The sequence below is a fragment of the Eleginops maclovinus genome, chromosome 12 (assembly GCF_036324505.1).
Source record: "Eleginops maclovinus isolate JMC-PN-2008 ecotype Puerto Natales chromosome 12, JC_Emac_rtc_rv5, whole genome shotgun sequence".
NCBI lineage: Eukaryota > Metazoa > Chordata > Actinopteri > Perciformes > Eleginopidae > Eleginops > Eleginops maclovinus.
In genome coordinates, this window is record NC_086360.1 from 22,445,303 (window position 1) to 22,470,565 (window position 25,263).

A 25,263-nucleotide genomic window follows, 5' to 3' on the forward strand; every position below is an offset into this window, starting at 1 on the left:
AAAATATCCAAACACTTTCATTCAGGTAGAGTGTTTCTCTACATTACAGTAATTAAACCAGTCAGCAGCCTATTTGGTCTTTTTGCCTTTTCCTTTTTTGGCCTTCTTGCTTTTGCCCTTGTTTTTTAAGGCCTTGCGCGTACTGTAGCCTCTCCACCAGGCTTGTGCAATAATAGCAGCTTTGGTCTTGAGTTCCAGGTCCTTCACCTCCTCCCTTCTCTTCTCTTCTGCCAGCCGACGCTTCTCTTGGATCTGGGTGCACTCTACCTCTAGGACAGAAAATAGTTTCTCCAGCATTTTCAGCTCCTCCTCCTCCCTTTCATAATCCATTCTGTTCAACTCCAGCTTAGCCTGAGACATGGGATGGTGGAGTAAAATCAGAAATGAGACAAAGTGTTTCGATAGACTCATCAACCGTTTGAGCATCTTAAAATCACAAAAGGAGTAATTTAGGTTTAAATGCTTTTATGCCAGGCTGTAAGGCCGCCAGCTTCTTTTATGTGAGGATTACCTGTGTTTTATGATAGAGCAGGATGGCACATTTACAAAATATCCTCATAGTTTTGAAATAATCATCTGAACAGACGCTCTCCATCAGGGTTTAGACTGAGCTGATAAAGACTGTGAGATGCAGGTGAAAGCTCCAGGAAAAAGCTTGTAAATGGATTCTGTGTTCAGATTATTTTGTTAATTTATCATACATGGGGTCAAAACCAGAACTGCATGTTTAATACCCTGAATATAGCCTCACAGGCACAAGAGCTTAGAGTATACAGACTTATATTTTTCCTGTTATTTTTGGCATTTGGTAATTGCACGTCGATCTAGAATGGTACCTGTTTTTCTTCCATTTCCGTGTCAAAATGATGGAGTAAGTTTTCAATTTCTGTCTCCACCTTTTCATTTTTCTTCCAAGGAAAAAGAACAAAAACAGTTGAGTTTTAAAGAAAATGTAATATATTTGTACATTTATTGTGGTATGTTAGATGCACTTAACTTACCTCTTGGATTACTCTCTCTGCCTGCCTGTTTTCAAACATCAATTTGTTGAGCAGACTGTTCAGTTGATCAATACCTTGTGGTTTACTGGAAATCTTCATTCTTAATGCAGCAGTATGTGCCTGGCTTTTCTTGGTGAGATGAAGTGATATATATGTGTTGATATCTTTCAAATAACGTTGTTGATATTGGACCCTTTCATTCATCGTAGAGATCTGTGATACAAAAACAAAGATGGGAGGGTTGAGATGATAAAGGGGCAAGAGTAGAGAATATGATGCCTTAATAACATTTGTCTTTCTTATCTAGCTGCATTTAACAAGTTATATACTTTTTAGATTAGATTTTTTAATGAGGGTCTCTTTTTTTCATCATTCAGTTTATTGCCTCACGTTTGCATCTAGTTGCTGTATGGATGTTGCTTGACTTTCTTGCGATGAAGCTAAGCTCTTCAGATGGTGGGTGTTGCATGAAGTCTTTATGAGAACCAGCTGATGACGTAGCTCCTCATCCACAGTGGTCAGCAGCTTTTCAACCACACGTCTCTGAAACTTCTTAAGCTCTGTAATTAGATTGTACTCACTCTCCCCTAGAGCAGGTTTCATACCTAGCTCTGCCTTCAAACCAGCAATGGCTTCAGGATGGGCCTTTGCCAGCCTGAACAGATCCCTCAAAGAGTTCTTGGTGTCTTTCTCAAGCCGGGCCATGGCTTTACTCCCTTGTTCCCGGTCTGAGCCCTGCTTGAGACATTCTAGTGTCTCCAGTCTTTTTTCTAATAGTTGATGCTCATGAAGTGCTATACTCAACTCTTTGTCCACGACACTAGACAGACTGTTTAGCTGGAGGAGAGAGGGCAGAATCGCTACAAACTCAACACCACTAATGCAGTTTTTCAGTATGTTTGAGATGCGTTGAGCTTCAAGGGAGAGCGCCTTCCTCTGTGGCAGTTCATGGTTCGCTGGAGCATCTTCTAATTGGGTCTTCCCCAGCACTGTTGACCTCTTTGCAGACATACTCTCATTGAATGGTACTAAAACAGTAAACAATAGCAGAAGATTATTTTTTTATCGACAGTATACGGACATACAATATTGACTTAAAATATTATCCCCAATAGTGGAGTGTACATTTACTCAAGTACTGTTAGTAAGGGACTGAGTATTTTCAAATCTAGCTACACTTTTTACTCCACTACATTTTGAGATAGCTGTAGTTACTAGTGACTTTAAAGATCAAAACATGATGCATAAAGTACAAAGATGACGCTTGGAAAAATTCACACACTAGCTTGCTGTATAGTAAGACAATAAGTGTGTCTACAGGGTATTTCTAAACTAGAAACAAATAAAGTAAAGGGATTGTTTTTTTCTGTAGCCTCAGTCATTGTAACTGTTGTATACGCCTGTTATTTTAAAACAGTATTTGCAGTTTTTAAGAATAATGAATAATAATAAAGTTTTATTTGTATAGTACCAGGTGCAGCTTTATTAGTATAGCTTTTTTTTATCTGAAAGTGCTTTGACAACATCGCAAAGATCACAAATTAAAACAAAAAACAGGAAATTCACTTCAGGTCAAACCTTTTTGCACAATATAACAATTCAAGGGACACAAGGAGGTAAAATATGTATGATAATAACAATAATTTAAGACAGAATTAATAATTAAAATAAAACCTATAAAAGTAGATCAAACAATAACAAAAAAACAATTAAAATAATAAGAATAATAAAGACTAAAAGACCAATTAGTTAAAGCTACGTTATGTTAAATAAGTTAGCATTAGGGTGTGTACAATTAGGCCAGTCAACAAACTGATACTACACTTAAAATTGATTTAAAAACATTACCTAGTTGACAGTAAGTCCTTTAGCTTTTGTTGGTTCAGATGTATGAATGTAATACATAAATTATCTTATCTTTATCCTTATTAAGTGTTTGAACTAGTAAAGAACTTACCTGTCGATTTGTACTTTGGCCTCAAACGAAAGCTTGTGTTTACATGTTGCTAAGATACCACCATGGGGACTAAACACTGGAAAAACTAATTGCGGAAACAAAAATATAAAAACCTTTTTGATCAAGTGTGATTAATTATTAACATATACATGGACTCAATTGTTATAACAAGTGTGTTTACATGTTTTTGTTCAACCTTTTTCTACATCTATTGACTTTTATTTTGAAAAGTTGGCAGCTCCCCTGCTGCCGTCAACCGCTTCGGTGTCGCGAATGTTTGTTGATCCTACAGTATCCTCTGTTGTGTAGAGCTTTCTTTTAGTTTCGTTAGTAAGTCTCAGGTGGTGTTGCTTGCGGAAAGATTTATCTTTATCGATATAGATATCGGTTAACTTAGAAATAGGTTCAGTGTTATCAGATCACACCTTTGTTATCCAGCATTAAAGCTTGTGTGATGATGCAGTCGTGATGCAAACAGACAGCCTGTTAGTGACTGTGATCCAGTGGATGTGACAGGACAAACACCAGCAACCTGCAGGCCCTGTCGGCTGCACACAACCTAAAAGCCGCTAGTTCTTATTTTAAATGACTTCTACTCAGCAGTATTTCAGTTAGCACCGCCTAAAAAGTCCTCGCTTGGTTTGCTAAGCAGCAAGCACCCAAGATGTGCAGTTGTCTGTGCGGAACAAACCGCGCACTTATTTAGCTTGCGGGTGGATTAGAAAACTCTTATTTGCATTAAGCCTGTGTATCTGCTAATATGGAGTCTGACGACGATGTGCCTCTCATCTTAACATGGGACGAAGCAAACAGCGGTCTGCTCAACGAGGAGACCGAGAGAGGAGACGAAAGTGAGTTGTGTCATATCCTCATTATGCAGACTATTGTATGGCCAGGCCATGACCGTGGACACTGGTGTTGCTACTACCTGCCATGTTCAGTGGCGTAAATAACCAGAAGTAGGTTTACTCAAGTACTGAAGTACAATTTTGAAAGACTTGACTTGAGTATTTCAATTATTTGTGAGTTTGAACTTCTGCCATACTACAGTTCAGTGGTAAATCATGTACTTTCACTCCACCAAATGTATTTGATATCTTTTGTTTCATTTTGATTAATGATGTGAAAAATAATCAACACTTAAAGACAGACTTTATTTACTCATGGAGTAACATTCACAAGCTACCCTGCAGCATACAATGTCATTAAATCTGGCTGCACCCTTTACCAGCTTTGATAAACACATGAATGCATCGGTATTTATAATCAAACATTTAATATATTATTCTGAAATGGACCAATTTGCATCATGAGTACTTTCTAATAATTTACTTTGGAGATCTGAGTACTTCTCCCATCTCTGGCATTATCATTATAATTATAATAATATCATATTGTGTCAGAGTTTTAGATGTTGGCCTAGAATTAATGTCAAAATCCAATATTACCAGCCTTGCACTAAATCTCACCTCCATGAAGGTTATCACGTTTTTTCCTCACTTACCACTGTGGCAGTTTAGTTAACATTTCTTCTACCTGTCACAAAATATCATATATTTAGTCATATGTCACAGAAAAACACACCATTAAAAAAAAGTCATAGAAATCCATAGTATTATATCCATATGAAAAGTCATAGTATACTTTAAATGAAAGAATCCATAGTATCGTGTTAATAAAAAATAGAATATCATCATATTTCATATAAATGTCTTGTTTGTAATAAAAAATAACAATGTTATACATCATATTAAATCGCTGAAAAATCATAATGTATGCCAAAAAATGAAAAGTGATAGTATAGCATGTAATAAAAAATCGCATAGTCTTGTATATGGTTAAATTATTGTCTAAAACCTTGTTGGTGTCATTAGTATGCTTATCCACACTGTGGCTCAAACAAACATTGTTTTGTATTCATAGAACTGTAAAGTGTCGCTTGTAGAAGTGTATTTAGTATTTTTTGTCAGGGCTATTCTCGCAGTATATTGTGATGTGAAGTTAAGGCTTGTCTACTCACCAGATGTGCACTAGCAGGGTCAGAGCCGTTTAATGTTGTTTACAGTCAGCTGCATACATGCTGCACATCTAGGCTTTGCTGCTGTAATGGAGAAAAGAGATTGTCCACTATGCTCTGAGGTCACGTGTGTGTGTGTGCGTGGCAGTGTGCATGTGTGTGTGCGCTCAAAGTACGTATGGGTATCCATGCATCAACTCAACATAATAATCCTGCTGCCTTTGTATTCTTCACATACAAGCTACAAAATGACCCGTCTGAGAACCTGCTGCCTCAGCACACCGGTGCACCCCACAGCCCCTCCCTGGTGCTCATGAGCATGTGTGTGTTGTGTGTGAATGTCTGCAGCCTGTGTGTAAGTGTGTTTGTGTGTGAGCAAACTGAATCATTTTCTCTTGCTCTGGAGCTGAACAGGAAGAGGGGAAACTTTTTTTTCTTCGTCCTCAGGATATTTGGTAGTATTGGACAGGGAGGAAGTATCATACTGTTCTTTCTGATTGCTGTTGGAGCTTTTTGGAAAAAGAGGGAGTTTGAACCTGGACACTGAGAACGAAGGCTGGATTGTATCCCTTCATTGACAAATCACTTAATGTGTGGAGTTCAGATTAACTGCTGGTGGTCAGGACCCATCAGACCACCACAAAAATAGATTTTACTTGTCCTACTGCTGAGCCTATTTGTGCTTCTGTGTGTCTGACACCAACGTGTTTTTGACTGGGAGCTCCCAACATATTATTGTTCTCTAACAAATGAGGGGTTGACAGGGGGTGTAGGCCTACTTCTGTCAGGATAACAGCCAGGCTGCCGCTGGACTGGAATTTGATCTTCACATCTCAGCTCAATCTGCTGTTGCTGTCCTAGCTTACAGGAACAGTGTGTGACTTTTTTTCAGAGACTCATGTGGTCTCCACTACGTTTTATTCCAAGGACGTGTGCAGAAGCCGAGACATGTGATGCACAGTACATGGAAAGAACACCCAGATAGACTCGCATAGGATTGAAGTATGAAGCTGCTGGAAGACAAATGGAGGGATTGCTTTTTTAAGAAAGAAACTGATTTATACTAGAGGGATCTTGCTTGAATCTATAATTTCAGGTTATGAGATAAAATAATAATTGTATATTCATTCTGTCCTAAAATGCGACTGCTTTTTCAGTGTTATTAGATATTTAGATGTCATCCCTGTCTTTTGAAGTAAGTCATTCTCCTTGTTGGATCACAGGATTTATTCCTCTGTTTGGTTTATCTGAGTTGTGCCTGTATCCTGTCTATGGCAGGAAGGGGACGGTATAGTCAATGTGAAATCAGTGCAAACACGGCATTTTCTTATTGACTGTATGCACTGGGTTTAAAGTGCAATCTGTGTAGCTATGGCAGTAACATTTTACTGTCACCGGTGACGGTATCTCTCATTGAGGCAATTGTAAAAGCGACCAATTGTCAGAAAATAACTCCACTATTTAAGCACTGTCATCTGCTTTAAAAGGTGTATTGTTTCCAGTGTCACATTGATCTCCCAGTTGTAGTTTGAATATTTCTGGATCTGTAAGGACTCTCATCCTTACTTTGTGTCTGGAGTTTGAATCAGGCCTGGAATGTTTGGCCCTTAGTATCTCCAGATGTGCGTGAATGCTGGAACAAGACCAGTGCACTGTGAATGACACACACACACAATTGTGCTGTGGGAATTTTATTCATTCATACAGCAACGATACTCAAACTGATCAATGGAGTGCATATGCGGTCAGGCAGCTGGATCCCATGAAGATCAGACTCACAGCGGGACTCCAGTAGTGATCTCCTCGTATGCCTTACAGTTAGAACTAGACTGCATTGGTAGGACCCTTTATGTAGTGCATGTGTGTGTTTGTTAAAAACCATATTGGAAACATATTGGAACAACTCGATTGTTATGTTGTTGTTTTCCACATTATGTATTAATACACTGACACTTACGTGTTTTCTTCCAGATGGAGGAGGAGGCAATTATGACATAGTGAACAATGCTGTGATCTCCACGCCTGGGCCACAAAACCACAGAGCCCCAAATGCGTCCTTACGGCAAAGCTGGGAGATGAACTACCAAGAGGCGGCCATCTACCTGCAGGTATTCACAAGCAGTGAAGTGTGGCATGTGATAGTTACTGAGTGTGCAAGACTGCTGAGTCCACATGGTTATATAATGGTTTTTATTGCATCCTCCACACTGTCATACATGTGATGGGTAAACTTTGTTCTAGAGAGGAATTCTCTTACTCTTGTTAGTAAATCATAAACTCAAACAATATTTTTCTCCACTTTTAAGAAGTTGTACAGTTCATGTGTGATGATGTTAAGTGTGATTTTATCTGTATTTTGTAAACTTCTTTAAAAAAAACCCATAAAGAATTACTTTAATTAACTAAAATAATTACAATAAATAATGATGATTATTTTAAAAACAATAACAGCTAGAAAATAAAGGTTTAATTACTAAATAACATAAATCAATGTAAAGGTCCAACATTCAGTGTTTTGTCTCAAAATAAATCGTGTCTATCTTTCAGGCCTGGCAGCTTTTTTAATGCTTGATGATTTTTAAAATACTATAATTTGTGCATTGTTATTTTCCATACCTGCTAGCTTTAACTCTTCTTCGCTGCCTTTGTTGGCACATTGCTGTGCTTCTTTGCACATTACCGCTGCCTACTGGTGATCAGCATGAAACAGTTTGAATCAACCCGCACTTACATACTTGTTTGTGGAAACGTTTCTGAGGTACGCTCGTAAAAAGATTGCTGTATAGTATTACCTGTAGTCAAAAACTCCACATGGTACATATAAGAAAAGGTACACCTTTGTAAACAGATAACATTTACCACCCACCCACAACATTGATTAAATAATAGGGAAAAAGCTCACATTACTTTAAATTTCCCACACAGGAGGGAGAGAACAACGATAAGTTCTTCACCCATCCTCGAAACCCAAAGGCATTGGCAGCGTACCTGTTTGCCCACAACCACCTGTTCTACATGATGGAGCTGCTGACTGGCCTGCTGCTGATGATGCTGTCGCTGTGTGAAGCCCCCGCTGTGCCCTCACTGCGTCTGGATGTCTACGTGAGTGAATACACACACACACACACACACACACACACACACACACACACACACACACACACACACACACACACACACACACACACACACACACACACACACACACACACACAAGCTTATACACACAGTTCCCTCTAACAGCACCTGTGTTTTTGATTCCTCTTCAGGTCCATGCCACTCTGGAGCTGCTGGCTCTGGTTATGGTGGCGTTCGAGCTATGCATGAAACTCCGCTGGTTAGGCTTCCACACCTTCATACGACACAAGAGGACCATGGTGAAGGTAACTGATCCGTGATGGGGTCTTTCTGATGACATTAGTAGTGCTGCAGGATTCTGGTCAAAAATTTGAATCAGGATTTTATCCTACGATTCTTAAGAACACCAAACATTTGTATTATTGTCCGCATTGTTTCATGCAGACAGAACAGTAACTATGATGATAAGCTAAAAGATAACCTGTCTAATGGCTGATGGGGATTTTCAATAGTTTTCCTGGCCGTGGTAGTTTTTTCTTGCAAAGTAATGCAGGCTTTTCTATTGTCATATTTGAATTATGTGCCAAAAAGCAGACATCTTAAGCTTTCTGCAAGCACAGGTTTTTTTTGGGTGGATAAATGAATGTTTTCTTCCTCACCTTAGCTGGGGATTTTGATTGTGTGGATTCATTGTGCAGCTCAGCATTAGTAACTTCAGCTTGCCGGATGCTGTATATCCAACGGTCTGCTCCACTGCCAATTGTTTATGACGTCTTTTCTCCTTGTTCAGACGTGTGTGTTGCTGCTACAGTTTGTGGAAGCCATTGTGGTTCTGATCAGACAAACATCTCACGTGAGAGTGACAAGAGCTCTCAGACCAATTTTCCTGGTGGACTGTAGATACTGTGGTGCTGTGCGCAGGTACACAATGACCCAAACAAACACACATATTCACGAAAGCAGGTCCAAATCATGATCAATTCGAATGTTCAGCTAGTTTAGTGTACACTTAATGTAAATAGAAAACCTGTGCCAGATCATTTTTGTGTTATTGAAGTAACTAGAGAGACAAAGTAAGGATTCACCAATCCAACTTCATCAGACCTTCTGTGTGATACAGGATACAAAATACATTATTTTAATATAAATAAAGAAATACACTTCTCAAATCGCTGTCAGTCATATCAAATCTTGCTTAGTTAGATTTGAGTTTCATTAACTCAAAATATCAGTCAGAAGCAACTAAAACCTTCAAAACAATTAGTTGTAAATTCACTTTCAAAAATGACATTTACTACTCACTGATGGTCAGTTTTAATGGCCTATTTATGCATTGCTTAATTTAAAGTAATCTCCCTTTTCAATGTTTCCATTATTTTGTCCCACTCCCTTTATCAGATTACAACATTATACCTGTTAACCCAATCATTACTGACTTCTTCTTTTATCCAATCAGAAACTTGCGACAGATCTTCCAGTCCCTCCCACCTTTCATTGACATCCTCCTACTGCTGCTTTTCTTCATGGTTATATTTGCTATGTTAGGTAAGTATGGAAAGGAAAACTAGTTTGGGGGGGATTTTGGTTTTTGTGGCACTTTATAAAAAGTATCTCTCATTACCATCCTGTTTTGTCTTTCCAGGTTTCTGCCTCTTCTCTCCGAATAAAACTGACCCGGTACGTTGAGTCTTTAGTGCCCAACATGAGTTTATCTGAGTTGTGTTAGCTTGGGGATTCTTTGATGTCAGATATCTGTGTTAAAACCTCTGCTCTCGCCGCAGTACTTCAGCACCCTGGAGAACAGCCTCGTCAGTCTGTTTGTGCTGCTCACCACAGCAAAGTAAGCACCGCAGTACACAAAGCACTGTTCATGTTTCTACAGACATGTCATGCAAGCAGAGGTTCCTGTTTCAGAGCTCATTGAACATTTTATTTCCCCACACCACATGTGTTTTGGCTCATTCCACAGTTTTGATGTTGTATCTCATGACTAAGTTTCTCACGTTTCCCTATTTCTTGCAGTTTTCCTGATGTGATGATGCCTTCGTACTCCAAGAACCGCTGGTCTTGTGTGTTCTTCATTGTCTACCTCTCCATAGAGCTCTACTTCATCATGAACCTGGTACTTTGCTTCCCCCACTTACATCTCAGTTATAAAAAGATATGGCTTACACATGATCACTCATCAGCCTCACTTCTCTGTCCGCCCTCAGCTCCTGGCAGTGGTGTTCGATACTTTTAATGACGTTGAGAAGATGAAGTTTAAATCTCTTTTACTTCACAAACGGTCCGCTATTGACCATGCCTTTCAGTTGTTGGTTAGCCGGCAGGTAAGCCCTCACTGATGTTTATTTGCTACACATTATTTATTTTATGTGAAGCACTCACAAACACTGTGTTGTGGTTTTTCTCTGCAGAGGCCGTCGGGTGTGACACTAAAACAGTTTGATGGTCTCATGCGATTTTACAGACCACGGATGTCGGCGAGAGACCGCTTCCTCACATATAAAGCTCTTAACACCTCAGGGGCTCCAATGCTCAGGTAACAAACCAGATAAAAATCCTTCTGCATGTTTTTCAGCTGGCAAATTCAATCCTTGTCATCACTTTATTATGCCGCTTTTTCTTTTTCTCCCTTGTGTTATTTTAGGTCGCTTTCACAATTTTGCACAAAGACACCTTATTTCTGTTTCCAAATTTCTTTTTAAATAATGTATAACTTATGGGGGCCATTACTTTTCTTTTTGATATCTGTTACAGCTATTGGGATAGATCTATAAGAGGATATAGGTATAGCAGTATTTTCAGTGAATGTTGCTTGGATGATGGTCGATGGGTGTGTGACATCTCATACATATTTATCCACAGTTACATTTAAACATGATATTTGTAGAAATCAGATTGTAAATCAAACTAGTGCACGGGCCGTAATGAAAATTGGTAAGGGAGTTGTCCATGAGAATGACTTATTGATGGCAACAATAGCCCCTCCTTGTGGCTGTTAGTAGAGTAGTAAATATTTGATGTATATTTAGTGTATATTTAGTAGTTTAGTTATTTTGAGTGTATATTTCTCCTTCCTTCTTTGTATTGAACTGTTGCACCTTAATTTCCCTCGGGATAAATAAAGCTTCTTGAATCTTGAATAAAACCATCAGATCTTCACCTGTTAAGCATGTTTATCTTACAGTTTACAGAACATTGATTAATGCCCACATCAAGCAAACATCTTAGTTATATTTCCTGTCTGCTCTGCTTCAGTTTACAGGACTTTTATAAGTTCTATCAGGTCACTGGCCTTAAATGGAAGGTGAGTAGCCGTACATATGTGCATATATTTATGGTATTTATATTTCCCTCTTTCTTGTTGTTGTTGTCCTTTTAATATACAGGTACTTTTTATATGTGTGTGTTTCAGGCACGACGCAGTGGAGAACATTGGTTTGATGACCTTCCACACACAACCTTCCTCATTTTCAAAGGCAAGTCCCTTTTTCTCTTCTTCTGTTTATCAGACCAAACAAACCTGTCTCTCCAGTTCTTACTCTCAGCACTTTGTTCTCTACTTCTCTAGGTATCAACCTGCTCGTGAAGTCCAAGGCCTTTCAATACGCCATGTGTAAGTGTTATCATTTACATTCTCCTCGCTGATCTCAGAGATATCAATGCATAGTCTCTCATTATAAACCCTGTGTATCTTCTCTCGTTGCTGCAGGTGTGGTGGTGGCCATCAACGGAGTATGGATCCTCGTGGAGACGTACACACTGAATAGTAAGATCTTTCCTGATGACATAAACACGCAGGACTGGGGCAAAGAGCTTTTCACTAGAGATTACTCATCTTCCTTTCCTCATGCAGGTGGATTCTCCTGGTCCAGATTTGTTCCCTGGAGTTACATTGTTTTTCTTACCAGTGAGTAAACTGTGTGCTGTTTCCCACTTCACACACAATTATCACATGCTAATAAATTGGTCATGGAGGGTGTTAAGCATTAATTTGTTTACATGCCCTTCCAACGATATTAACTCTGCTTCTGTCCTTCTGTTTTTAGTTTATGGTGTAGAGGTGTTATTGAAAATAACTGGTTTGGGGCCGATGGCTTATTTCAGCTCTGGGTGGAATCTGTGAGTAATAACTTGGATACTGGGTCGACTGATTTACATATTCAGAGAGTACTGAATCCAAAAACATCAGATTTGTAGACAGGTTATGCCCAGCTCCACAGTGAGGATTACACTATAAATCCTTACACCCTGTTACGTCTGTACATTTGGATTCAGTATTCTTACTGTAACTTTTAAAGGCACAATGAGTAGGATTTTAGATAACATTTATAGATTTAAATTCACTTCTCTCTTTTTATTTTGCTGTGTTTGGTACATTTCTTGGTTTCAACCTCCTACGAAAAGTATGTAGGTAACCTGGTGCGATATTTTAAACGCGCTTTTAAGAAGAAGCTACGCAAATGGTGGACACTGCGTAGAAAAACATGCAAATTATAGTGAAGTGAAAAACCAAGCAGAGAAAGACGCCAACTTTAAGTGTAAACAAGCCTGCAAGTCTTACTCACTGTGCCTTCTAATGTGGCTATTTTGTGAAAACACAACTAAAATGTGTTTGAAATGTCCTGGTTTTGTGTGTTTCGGGCATTAATGCTCACTTTGATGCCTTTCCAGGTTCGACTTCTCAGTGACGTTGTTTGCCTTCCTGGGTCTGATTGCCCTTGCCTTTGATATGGAGCCGTTTTACTTCATCGTGGTCCTCAGACCGCTTCAGCTGCTCCGGTACTCTTTTATTTCCTAAGAGTATATAATGAACGTATATTTCATAGGGTTTCTTTATGTTAAATGTTGCTCTGTTGTCTTTCTCAGGTTGTTCAAGATAAAGCAGCGATATCGTAATGTGTTGGACACAATGTTCGAGCTCTTTCCCAGGATGGCCAGTCTGGGGTTAACCTTAATCATCTTCTACTACTCCTTTGCGATCGTTGGGATGGAGTTCTTTGCAGATGTGGTTTACCCCAACTGCTGCAAGTGAGTTTGTGTCATTGCAAGTCATTTTTTCAGTGTTATCGATTTGTATGAGTAGGCAGTAACTTTGGTCTTCTGCATGTTTTCAATCATTCTGGCACGAGAGGTTAAATAGTTTTTTCTTTTCCCAGCACCAGCACAGTGGCAGACTCCTACAGACTGATCAACAACACGATTGGCAACAAAACGGTGTTGGAAGAAGGCTACTATTATCTCAATAACTTCAACAACATCCTCAGCAGCTTTGGTAATTTTTCTTTAAAGAATTGCTGGAAATATTCTTTGTTGGTATTGTTAACAAATCCCATGAATATCCGTTATTTCAGCTCTCAGTACTTTTCAAATTCCTTACTGTCTTTGGTAGATGCAGCTCATCCGTTCCTACTGATGAGCAAAAACACATCACATAAATATATATATATTTTTTTTAAGGAACCTGAATAATTGCCAAGTATAGTTGATCCGTAGTGTATAGTTGTTTGCTCATTGTCTTTGTTTTCTTTGCTTTTTTCCTGTTATCTAATTTGTCGATTTATTTCTTCCTCTTGTTTTGTTTCTCCAGTGACTCTGTTTGAATTGACTGTTGTCAACAACTGGTACATTACCATGGTAAGATGAAGTCATTTATTGCTGGTCTTTTATCAAACCCCACTCTGGAGCCTTGTCATTGATCAGTGTGTGTTTCACTCTCTTACAGGAAGGAGTAACTTCTATGACGACGCACTGGAGCCGACTCTACTTCATGACCTTTTTACATAGTTACCATGGTGAGTCCCGTGCAGTCATTAAGTGTTTGTGTCTGGAAGTATGCACTGCACTCCTGCTCTTATCTCTGCATCAGTCTGACTGTGAATGATAGTCATATTGATTTTCTCCAGGTGGTGATGACCATCATCGTAGCGTTCATTCTGGATGCGTTTGTGTTCCGCATGAACTACAGCCGCAAGAACCGGGAGCCAGTTGAGAACCCAGAGGGTGAGAAATTGGTGCAAATTGAAACAGGAGAATCAATCAACACATGCTGCCAAATGTATGGAGCCTATCAGGACATACAGACAGATGCAAATCTATCCTATCCTCGCTAGTGTTGCACTAAAATGTTTTGGGGGAATATGCCAAAGGAAGGCACTCCTGCATGGCAAATTAGAATCAGAATTTAGGCATGTTTACACATTTGAGGAATTTGCTTTGGTGTATGATGGTGCAAATATAAACAAGATAAGAAAATTAAGACAAATATTAACATTAAATTCAATTATACGAAAGGAACTAAAAAACGTAGTCGAATAAATAGATGCAAAGCAACAGAATGAATGTTTTAGCCTGTAATTTAAATGTCTGTGTGTGCGCTTATTCCTCCAGATGAAAACGGGATAGTGTTTGAAGTAGAGGTAAGTCGGGATGAAGCTCTGGCCACTCTGGAACTGTACAAACAGACGTGCCCAGGAGTGTCCTCCCTCAGCTCTCTACAGGGAGTCCTACAGACTATGGACAGGGGAGGGGTAAGAAAATAAACACACACACAGACAACAAACTTTTTGACTCCTCTTCACATTAAGTCCCACTAACTAGCTTTCCCTCTTGCTTTGCTGTGCACAGCATACGTCTCTGGTGTACCTAGGCCGCAGGTCTAGGACGAAGAGTGACCTAAGCATGAAAATGTACGAGGAGGAGATACAGGTAAGAGACTGAAGAACTCATTTGGAATGAAAACGGTGTCCTATTGCTTTTCCTTAACAACTTTCTTTTAGCTCAATGGAAAAAGTAACAAGGTTAACGGTATGACATAAAGGAGAAAAGGAAAAGCGATGCTAGTAATCTGACTACACTAGGCTACGTGATAATGAGACAGCGGAGGTTATTGCATTGGGTCTGCCTTCTCATTGAAAAATGTTGCTAATACAAGGAATTGTGCGACCTGAATGATCTCCTTATCTTTCATACAGGACGGTCCACTGTACCCTATGCTAAAATACATTTAAAAAAGTAGGCAATTAAACTGTGTGAGGAACTTTTCTAACCAAAGGTTCTCCTTATCTTTTGTACCTCCCGTTCAGCACGAGTGGTACGCAGAGTATTCGAGGGAAGACCTACCTGAGCAGGACCAAAGCCCGAGTCGGGATCTGGACAGTCCCGTCTCTGACGCATCTTTCTTCCCCGAGCCTCAGCTCAATGCACAGACCGGACCTCACAGTGTCAACTAACGTTTGCAAGCAGTACTGTACATACACAGCACCATCTCAGTGTTTTTAAATCCAGAGGAGCTCCCACCACTCCAGGTCTTCTCCAGTTCCCCCACTCTCTCCATTTGCCACAGTGGGAAACTAGTCGGGGGCCTTTTGGACTGACGAGAGAGGGAGACGAGTTGATGAAGACGAATCAATACAGACAGAAAGACAACAGTGCTGGCCTGTTGCTGGACCAGTGAAGCTAGAGCGTTGATGTCTTCGGGCATTTTCAAAGACTGATAATACGTATACTGCTGAAGGCCATTCTGAAAATCCTGTAGTGCTTAAACCCGATGCCTTAGTTCTCCTCTGATCAGTATCAACAAACACTACATTTTAGTTCTGTTAAGACCAAAAGTACAAACACTCCTTTTAGCTCAGCCCAATGCAACAATAACAGTGTCTCTCCCAACTAATGTTCAACAGATTCAAAGTATTTCATTTTCTCTAACTTCTTATTCTGTGATGTGTTTCAGTTAGTTAAGAAGGGATTTTGTTTGAATTGTCATGTGCATTTATGTATTTTTGCTGTACTATCATATGGCTGGTAACTGCTAATTGACTTACAATGTATCATTTAACACAGACCAGCATAGCATTACCACGACCTGTAAAACACCAAACCAAAATTATTTAATGCCCGTAAAGCAGTTTTGTACAAGGTCATTTTAACATTTTGATTCACAGTATATTTAACAAATTCACAATGTTTTAAAGTATACATTTTTACAACCTGTGTTTTCATTCTGGACTCACAAAGTGCCAGATCCAGTCAGCACAAACTAAAAGTTTAATAAAGGCACAGTGTAATAATTTCAGTTCTCCCTGAGCAGAGAAGTCTCAGTCTTTTTGTATTTGCCAGTTTGGCATGTGCAGATAGTTTACTCTTGCCTGGCAGAGGCTGAACATCTGTTCCAGTGTGTCATTTCGCTTTACTGAAGGACGTTGTGTAGTCAGATCTACACAAAGTGTATCTTTCCAAACTCTGTAAGCAGTGCAATGATAAGGAAGATCGCGTAGAAGACGAGGAGAAAAATCCCGTAGCTTCTACCCAAGTGGAACCGGCTCAGAGGAACGATGATGAAGGACACAACCAATGACAAACCCAGGGATCCTGCAAGAATCCACGTCAACAAACCCTCTGTTTCAAACTGAGGAGAAAGAGACAGAGATGTAAGATCCAAAAGAAAGTATCTTAATTGTTCGTTTGACAAAAAAAGCAACCTATGAACTCTGTGACTGTGAAGAGTACCTGCACATTATTGTGTGTTTCAACCATCTGCATCAGACATCCTAAACCAACTCCAAGCAGCATGTCTGAAGGAAGACAGTCAAGGATTATTCATTCCCAGTCATTCCTATACAGGCAGGTAAAATAAGTATTGAACACGTCACCATTTTCCCAGTAAACATATTTCTTAAGGTGCTATTGACATGAGACTTTCATCAGATGTTGGTAAGAACCAATGCAATACACACATGCAAAGAAATCAAACCATAGAGGTCCATAAATTAAGTTATGTGTATTAAAATGGAATGACAGGGGAAAAGTATTGAACACGCTTACTGAAATGTATTTAATACTTCGTACAAAAGCCTTTGTTGGTAGTGACAGCTTCAAAACGCCTCCTGTGTGGAGAAACTACTCGCATGCATCGCTCAGGTGTGATTTTGGCCCATTCTTCCACACAAACAGTCTTCAAGTCTTGAAGGTTCCGTGGGCCTCTTCTATGAACTCTGATCTTTAGTTCCATAGATTTTGTATTGGATTCAAGTCAGGTGATTGGCTGGGCCATTCTAGCAGCTTTATTTTCTTTCTCTGAAACCAATTGAGAGTTTCCTCGGCTGTGTGTTTGGGATCACTGTGTTGCTGAAATGTCCACCCTCGTTTCATCTTAATCATCCTGGTAGATTTTTATGAAGAATGTCTCATTTCATCCTTCCTTCAATTACATGAAGTTTGCCAGTGCCGTGTGCTGAAAACCAGCCCCACACCATGATGTTCCCACCTCAAAACTTCACTGTTGGTATAGTGTTTCTGGGGTGATGTGCAGTGCCATTTGACATCCAAACATGGTGTGTATTATGACATCCAAAGAGTTCAATTTTGGACTCATCTGACCAGACTATATTCTACCAGTATTTCACAGGCTTGTCTAAATGGTGTGCAGCAAACTTTAAACGAGCTTCAACATGCTTTTTCTTCAGCAAGTGAGTGAGGTTAGCGTGCATACAGGCCATGGTGGTTGAGTGCAGTACTTATTGTTTTCCTTGAAACAATTGAACCAGCTAATTCCAGGTCTTTCTGAAAGTCTCCACAAGTGGTCCTTGGCTCTTGGACAACTCTTCTGATAATTATTTTCAATTCTCTGTCAGAAATTTTGCAAGGAGCCCCTGGTCGTGGCTGGTTTATGGTGAAATTATGTTCTTTCCACTTCCGGATAATGGCCCCAACAGTGCTCACTGGAACATTCAGAAGTTTAGAAATCCTTCCGTAATGCCATCAGTATGCTTTGCAACAATAAGGTTGCGAAGGTCTTGAGAGAGCTCTTTGCTTTTACCCATCATGAGATCTTTCTTGTGTGACACCTTGGTAATGAGAGACCTTTTAATTGGCCATCAGTTGGGACTGCACCAGCGGATATTAATTTGCACTGACAAGGGGCAGGACTGCTTTCTAATTACTGATAGATGTCAGCTGGTGTCTTGGCTTTCCGTGCCTTTTTGCACGTCCCTTTCTTCATGTGTTCAATACTTTTTCCCTGTGTCATTCCATTTTAATACACATAACTTAATTTATGGACATCTATGGTTTATTTCTTTGCATGTGTGGATTGCATGGGTTGTTACCGACATCTGATGAAAATTTCATGTCAATAGCACCTTTAGAAATATATTTACTGAGAAAAATCGTGACGTGTTCAACACTTATTTGTGTCTTTACATTGATGGAAGCTTTCTTTTATAAAAAAGGATACTAAAAATGATGCCTCCAAAGCAGGCGGAAATGGCCATTCGTGGGTAACCCTGCCGGGCGATGGTGATGTCAGAAAAACAATCTGAAAAAGAAAAACAAAAGTTTAACATAGATGCTAAAAGTTGAAAGTACACATATATTTGTACATGAGAATGAGTTTTACCTCCTATGCTGTTGCCCCAGGCCAGCAGAGTGAGTCCCAGCACAGTGTTGCTGAGACTCAGCACCACGCCAAGCATGTGCAGAAGACTGACCACTTCCGAGGCGGCGGCACTGATCAACAGCGCACTCACCAGGAAGCCCAGCAGAGAAAACAGCTGGAGAAGAGAAAAACACAACCACGGATTAAAACCCTACATTTATCCAATCTGGTAGTAAACAACATTATGGGGAAATGTATTTTCATGAATAAATGAATTATGATGCAGTATGCAGGGAGGGCTCACATTACTGGTCACATTAATCCCAGCTTTTTTATTCGTACTGTTTTTTGGTTTATGAAATATTGCTGCAAAATGAAACCACATGCCTATCAGCCTCAACTGTACTTTGTTTTAAGTGCTAATTTTCAAAAGCTAGCATGCTTACCATTTAAACAAGACTGGTGAACATTGTAAACATGTCATTTTAACTGTTAGCTTTTAGTTGCATAGCGCTGAGACTCACAGAGCTGACAACGTGGCAGTAAACTCTTAGTCTTGTTAAAGTTTTCAAACGATTGCATCTTCTAAATGTGAGACCTGACCTGAAGATGGCACCAAGTAACCCTAAAAAAAACTTGGATGTTGTTTGTTCTTTTTTTTGTATCTCAACAAACACTCACTGAATGATATTTGGGAGGGGAGTCATTAGTGGTGGTGCAGAAGACGATAGCAGACAGGAATAATCCCAGCAGAAGAAACAGCAGCCAGAGGGGAAACTCCCCTTGGATCATATAATTTGCATCTAGACATGAGTGAAGGAAAACATGAAGACTTCAATAAACAAAACAACAATAGCAGGCTGATGATTTAACAGCATGTTTGATGTTATTATGGCTGCTTCAGTATGTCATGCTGCTCTTACATGTCCCAGACTGGAAGGCTAACAGACAGGCCAGAGGAGCGGTGACAAGATGAAGGCAGTTCAGCGGGCGTCTCCAGTTCCTGTCTTCTTTATCGGGGTCGACCACAGGGATGCAGAGCAGCAGCACAACCTCGAGAGGCGTCTGATGAATGCAGTAGATTTTTAAATAGCTTTTCGCTCCTTGGACTTGGTGTACTAACCAGATTCAGTCAGACATTGAATTTTGCAGACCACCCACCTTCAGTATTTTGAGAGCTCTCCAGCTCCAGGGTTTCCTCCTCCACTTGTTGCTGTCCACCGGGTTCATCGAACTCAGCATGATCTGACTCGTGGACTCAGAGTAGGGCAGAAGCGGGCTGTACTCTGACTCTGAAACCCACATGCAGATTATGGTCCTGATCATGCAGAAAAATCCTGGTGTTTATTAACTTAAATTGTCGTGCTGCATTCCTACCGTACTCCTGTGGGACGTTTCTTCCATTCAGGCAGGCAAGGTCATCATCAGACGAGTGATACTCTGCTGCAAAAAACAAAAATATCATCAATGGATATGGTGTCATTTTGTTTATTATGCGTGTAAATGTATTTGTGTTTCTAACCTGGAATTTGTGCAGTACTATGCAGACTGGAGTTCAGCAAACGTTTCTGCCGGTTGTAGATGTACGCGCTGAAAATAACAGTCAGTACATACACAACATAGAGGCCAAGGTACCCTAGAAAAAGGAAAATGAAGCAAAGTGAAGATAGCACACTAAAAGACTGAAGTAAAACTGCCATAGAAACTCAAAAGGCCTTAAAGGTCAACTTTTATTTACATTTTTTAATTGATCATTATTTCAGATTACATTTTGATATAACAAATCTGCAGATATTAAATACATGTCTAATATCATTGTTAATCATTTCTTGCGTTCTTGATATGGGGTCCTTGAATATTCTCCATCTTGTGGCAAAAATAAGAACCTCTGGTATTTCCACTGTTTGTGAAAATATAAAAAATATGCCCAAGGAGACTTCACGGGTTCACAGAAACATACGGCTGGGTGAATCTGAACTGCAATCTGAGATCGTTTTTTGGTCAGAAAATAGAAGAGATTGCAGATGGTGGCACGAGAACAAGAAAACACTTGCATGCACGCACGTTGCACGGACTTCATTCACAAAGGAGGAACTAAACTTTTTTTCTGACCTAAATGTGGCTTACACGTCATTGCAACTGTTAACGGGTAACTAAAACAAACAAAGAAATGGCTCTGACGCAGAGCTGAGGCGGTAAAGTCCACCAATCCCATGGAGTGTGTTACGTTCAGTGTATTCCTATTTAAGTCAAGTAATTAGGCTTTACAATCTGTACAGAACGTGACACCCTCTTTACTTGGACCTTTCCAGTGGAGGAGGGCAAACCGGGAAAGTGATGATTGTTTATGATATATCCATATATACAGTATGTGTGTGTGTGTGTGTGTGTGTGTGTGTGTGTGTGTGTGTGTGTGTGTGTGTGTGTGTGTGTGTGTGTGTGTGTGTGTGTGTGTGTGTGTACCTAGTGTTTCTCCCACTGTGGTGGTTCCTCTGTACAACATGAGGAAAGTCCAAAACACAGCCACCATGTAGAAGATGACGTCCCGCAGAAATGGACGGGAGGCCACAGCGAAAGGCTTGACCAGCGCCACGCTGCCTGCAACCACTGTGGTGACAAATATACCGGCTCCTGTGTGTGGAGGGGGGAGAAATGAACCAGGTTTTTCATATTAAACAGCTTTAGTTGTTTATGGTGCTTGTGTGTGTATGTGTGTGTGTGTGTGTGTGTGTGTGTGTGTGTGTGTGTGTGTGAGAGACTGGGCCTACCAAATAAGGCTCCGACAGCCAGTCCAGCAGTGTGTGGGTGGGAGAAAGCTGCCATGGCGCTAAAGACGTCCGGAGCTCCATTACCAAGAGCGAGAAACGTCACACCCTCGGCACAAACGCCAGTAAAGGAACATATTCTTCACAAGTCATTCATTTACCAACGTAGAGATAAGGTTTTGCAAAGAGTGAGAGAAATAACAATCTGTGATGGAGCTATTTATATTAAATGTATCATTATGTATTGCAATTATTTTAGTTAAATTAAAGTAATTGATTATGCTTTTATTTTGAAGGCAGCTTTTGGCACTGGGTGACTTGGGCACCTGGTGATAAATTCCCATTAAGGATATTCTTGCCTGGACATGGATCCATTCCTCAGCCGCTGTTATATATAGAGTTCATTTTCAGTTTGATTTGTTTGATTTCCGCCGCTACAATATGTGATCTTGATCTATGTGTTTACTCATTACGCATTAGTACTGTATATCAAAGTGTTAACTTGTGAGAGAAGTGCCGTAGATGTAGATAAAGGATACAGCCACGTTGTGAGTGAGGTGCAGACTGGTACAGATGGCCGATAGGTTGGGACAGAAACTGGGATGAAACAGTAAAAGAAAAAAAGTGAGTATGATCCTGAGAAATGCAAATATAGATTAAAAGCATCTTATTATTTCTACAAGATATTCTTCATGATATGTCATATTAAAGAGGGCCCATTACAGCTACTGTAGTGCACTTGTGTTCAGTGGGTGAAGTTTGGATGAGAACACATTGTCCTTCCTGCTTTTACAATGGAGGAAATCTCTCTACAGTCATGTGACTCTTTTCCGTGTGACTATAAGGCTGACCCCACTGAGACTGTAAATGTGTGTGTACATGCAGGCTTTTAATGTGCAATTACACTTTCAATAGGTGAAACTAATTATAATTACAGTATTTAGGCTTGCATGCATGACACACATACTGCAAAGGGGAACTGGTGTGACGAACATACTGACAACCTAAGAGACTTACAATTTAGACGCTGTGAGTCCGAGAATGATGAACAAAAAGAGCAGCCATATCACCTGTGGAGAAGCAGAAGTGGGTGAATAAGTGCTGCTGGAGTCTGTGATACTCCGATAAATGCTCTATAAGCTTATCAGCTGGAATAAGTTGGTAAATATGGCCTTGTTTCGCTACACTGATACTGTTGTTTCTAATCTGTAACATGGACGTTTTATATTGACACTAATAGAATATCCTGGGTCAATTTTCGGATATCTCACTTGTAACTTCCCCCCCAACAATGTGCTTAAAGCTTGTGAAAGTATGTCATGCTGCAGAGAGCGCAATGCAGGAAGTTCCATAGTTGAGCAGAAAGTGAAATGACTAAAATGTGTAAATCAGAGGTTTGATCATTTGTAGTTCTCCTACTCCAAAGTCATCTTCCTCAAAAAATAAGCTGGTGGTTTCACACTGACTAAACACGCACGCACGCACGCACGCACGCACGCACGCACGCACGCACACACACACACACACACACGTCTTACACAGAGAGTGATGGTGAGGGGTGTGAGGTTGGGAGCAAGCAGACAGAAGGCCAAATAAAGGTAGTTGATGAAGCCATCTTCCAGGTTACAGTCTGGAGTGTTCTTCACAAACGCACAGCGGTCTGCAGCACTGATGTTCATCACAAGGTCACACTGTACACACACACACGCACACGCACACGCACACACACACACACACACAGAAAGACAGATATCAGTTTTCCTACTTCCTACTCCTACACTTTCCTACTGCCCTTTCTCATCATTATAGGGCTTAACAAATATGAATACTTAATGACTCAGAAATTCAAAGTACTAGAAAAACATCACAATGGGCAGGGTCATATTAATGTTTTATAGTGCAAAACAACAATAATAATGATAATAACAATAATAATAATAATGTATCTGGCTGTATTAAGTACTACAGACTACATGTGGCAGCTTTGTAATGTTTTGCCAAAAAAAAAAGAGACCATCCCCTTGCTTTGATTTGATCAAACATAAAAAGTATGCGATGATTGCATCAACTGAAAAGTCAGGATGACATAGATAATGTTCCAGCAAATGAAATGCTTGACAATTGTCGCAAAGAATATGTATATAGAATGTAATAATGGTATCAAGAACTAGCAGTCCAGCTCATTGATGAGCTACATGCCTACAACGGCCTTACGAGAGATAATGAAGAAAGGTAACATTTAGAAACATGATTAAGAAATAATATGAGTATAATAAGGAGAACACGTTTAAAAATAAAATAGGGGTCAATACAACACCACCGCTAACTACAACCTCAGTAATAAACCTGGAGGTAATTTAAAACCTTTTTGAAACCAGCCATTATGAGCTACTTGAAAGTTGGATATGAGACAAGATGTTGTGGTGGGTTTCCTTAGATTATACAGCTGTTCCACATAAAGTGTTTTGCTATAGAGCTTTAGTGACGCATCACAAGCTGACTGCTACACAGTGCACCTTCTGAATGAGTGTGAAACAGGACATTTAACTTCAGTCACACTATCACACTGTGCACTTATATACTGTATTGAACATCTGTATCTGGAAGATATTGACATCTGGCCTGATGTAAACAATGGACGTGTCATGTCACAGTTAACAAAGCAGTTACACTTAATCCAAGACTGCTGTCTGCTACTGATCATGTGACAACCTGCAAGCTTCAATCAAACTACACACACCACTGGCAGTAAAACAGGATCAACTAGTAGTTGGAGAAATGTCATATTCAGAAGAGGAGATGGACTTATTCTAAATCAAATGTGGCACATGTTATATAAGAATTACAACAATATGGCACCAATATTAAAGTATACTATTTATTTATTATTATTAAAATAATTACAATTTTAGAAACATTTTTCTTGAAATGTGACCTTTAGTTTTAGGCATCATTTTCTTCTATTTCTATCTTCTTTCTATTTTAACATTGTATTTGTATAAACCTTTGTACCCCTGTTTTGTGTGTATACATTTCAAGAGTGTGCTGAAGACTTTCCTTTAAAAATAAAGCATACAGTTAGAGCTGGTTTAAGATAACCCTGTTTGTCCTCCTGAGTCCTACATGTTATAGTATTTTCTATATTGTTTTCATTGTATTTTATTGTGTTTTTGTTGTATTTAAACTCGTTTTATTGGTATCTATTGTAATTGTATTTCACTTCATATCTTGTCTTTTTTATTATTTTGTTGTACATGTTTTGATCTATTACTGTCATCTGTTTGTTCACCGGTGAAGCCCACTGAGACAAACGTGTGGTGTGATATTGGGCTATATAAATAAACCTTGATTTGAATTTGCATAATGTTTGATGTACACATATTTATGTAATACATAAATTAAGGTATTATTCTAACCCCACCGACCTCATCGTTGTCGCTTTGGTACATCATGGTCAGTGTGGTATTTAAAGCCCGCCCGGCTAATCCAACACCACGGTGGGTCCGGGGGACATGGGAGCTCGAGGTAACCTGTTGATGGTCCGATAACACGAGCAGCAGGAGTGACAGGTAAACAGCGCGAGACATCATTCACTTCACCCAGGAGTCGCGTCCATTCTGGTGTAGAGGACTGTGCTGGGTTGTATTTCTCTTACAACCTTACAGTTGAAATACAAACCAAAAAAACAAAACGACTTCCTTTATATCCACACGTTCTTGCTTCTGTAGCTGTTTATTAAAGTGTCTTGTAGAGATTGTCCGCTGAGATTCGATGTCCGCGAACACCGTGTACACTGTCTGTGAAAACATCTCAAACCCCACCCACAGTGTGCCGCCTTCAAGGACTCCTCGTAATATGAGAACTCGTATTTCATTTCACTGTACAGTATTTAATGTTACATTCTGTTCCTGTTTATCTTATTATATTCCTGTGTATATCGACTCCTTCATTTGCTTGTTCACTTATGATATTCCCAGCAACATTTAGCTTATGATTATTGTATGTTTTGCTATACATAGTTAGCTTTATCTGCATTATTGCACATCGGTCTTCATGATAACCTTGCA

The 25,263-nt window shown here is 39.7% G+C and overlaps 3 protein-coding genes across 7 annotated transcripts; 1 reads left to right on the forward strand and 2 right to left on the reverse strand.

Annotated features, from left to right (window-relative positions):
- On the reverse strand, positions 1–5,052 carry iqcd (IQ motif containing D). 3 transcript variants are annotated; one of them, XM_063896886.1, is made up of 6 exons: positions 4,979–5,052; positions 4,428–4,494; positions 1,392–2,029; positions 1,002–1,214; positions 837–908; positions 2–351 (listed from the first exon to the last, which is right to left on the reverse strand). In XM_063896886.1, the coding sequence occupies exons 3-6, from the start codon at positions 2,010–2,012 to the stop codon at positions 70–72; spliced, it is 1,188 nt and encodes a 395-aa protein (XP_063752956.1). In that variant the 5' UTR covers positions 2,013–2,029; positions 4,428–4,494; positions 4,979–5,052; the 3' UTR covers positions 2–69. The 3 variants fall into 3 exon arrangements, with proteins under 3 accessions (XP_063752959.1, XP_063752957.1, XP_063752956.1); XM_063896889.1 differs by lacking the exon at positions 4,428–4,494 and having other exon boundaries at positions 1–351; positions 4,979–5,042; XM_063896887.1 differs by lacking the exons at positions 4,428–4,494; positions 4,979–5,052 and adding an exon at positions 2,959–3,074 and having other exon boundaries at positions 1–351.
- Positions 3,221–16,130, forward strand: tpcn1 (two pore segment channel 1). Its single transcript, XM_063896882.1, is given in 27 exon segments — positions 3,221–3,809; positions 6,947–7,083; positions 7,901–8,077; positions 8,245–8,358; positions 8,844–8,974; positions 9,510–9,598; positions 9,696–9,730; positions 9,835–9,893; positions 10,076–10,175; positions 10,267–10,383; positions 10,471–10,595; positions 11,315–11,363; positions 11,472–11,535; positions 11,628–11,672; positions 11,769–11,825; positions 11,913–11,966; positions 12,106–12,178; positions 12,731–12,838; positions 12,926–13,087; positions 13,216–13,331; positions 13,647–13,693; positions 13,782–13,832; positions 13,834–13,851; positions 13,963–14,059; positions 14,447–14,586; positions 14,684–14,764; positions 15,142–16,130. Coding segments are annotated over 27 exon segments (2,484 nt in total). The 5' UTR covers positions 3,221–3,718; the 3' UTR covers positions 15,289–16,130.
- On the reverse strand, positions 15,924–25,011 carry slc8b1 (solute carrier family 8 member B1). 3 transcript variants are annotated; one of them, XM_063896884.1, is made up of 15 exons: positions 24,622–25,011; positions 22,735–22,887; positions 22,214–22,266; positions 21,736–21,793; positions 21,200–21,305; positions 20,895–21,062; positions 19,954–20,067; positions 19,809–19,871; positions 19,593–19,723; positions 19,355–19,496; positions 19,113–19,234; positions 18,453–18,606; positions 18,291–18,371; positions 16,565–16,629; positions 15,924–16,463 (listed from the first exon to the last, which is right to left on the reverse strand). In XM_063896884.1, the coding sequence occupies exons 1-15, from the start codon at positions 24,784–24,786 to the stop codon at positions 16,272–16,274; spliced, it is 1,767 nt and encodes a 588-aa protein (XP_063752954.1). In that variant the 5' UTR covers positions 24,787–25,011; the 3' UTR covers positions 15,924–16,271. The 3 variants fall into 3 exon arrangements, with proteins under 3 accessions (XP_063752954.1, XP_063752953.1, XP_063752955.1); XM_063896883.1 differs by having other exon boundaries at positions 19,809–19,874; XM_063896885.1 differs by lacking the exon at positions 22,735–22,887 and having other exon boundaries at positions 19,809–19,874.
- Positions 25,012–25,263: the final 252 nt, after the last annotated feature.

What these genes read in the sequence shown, in the direction of transcription:
- slc8b1 (XM_063896883.1), bottom strand. Translation starts at nt 24,786, where the DNA reads ATGATGTCTCGCGCTGTTTACCTGTCACTCCTGCTGCTCGTGTTATCG. An exon ending in TAGTACTGCACAAATTCCAG is followed by an intron (nt 19,875 to 19,953) that starts GTTAGAAACACA and finishes TGTTTTTTGCAG; the next exon opens with CAGAGTATCACTCGTCTGAT. An exon ending in AGCCTTCCAGTCTGGGACAT is followed by an intron (nt 19,235 to 19,354) that starts GTAAGAGCAGCA and finishes ACTCATGTCTAG; the next exon opens with ATGCAAATTATATGATCCAA.
- iqcd (XM_063896889.1), bottom strand. Translation starts at nt 2,012, where the DNA reads ATGTCTGCAAAGAGGTCAACAGTGCTGGGGAAGACCCAATTAGAAGAT. An exon ending in TACAGCAACTAGATGCAAAC is followed by an intron (nt 1,215 to 1,391) that starts GTGAGGCAATAA and finishes TTTGTATCACAG; the next exon opens with ATCTCTACGATGAATGAAAG. An exon ending in CGGAAATGGAAGAAAAACAG is followed by an intron (nt 352 to 836) that starts GTACCATTCTAG and finishes CCCATGTCTCAG; the next exon opens with GCTAAGCTGGAGTTGAACAG.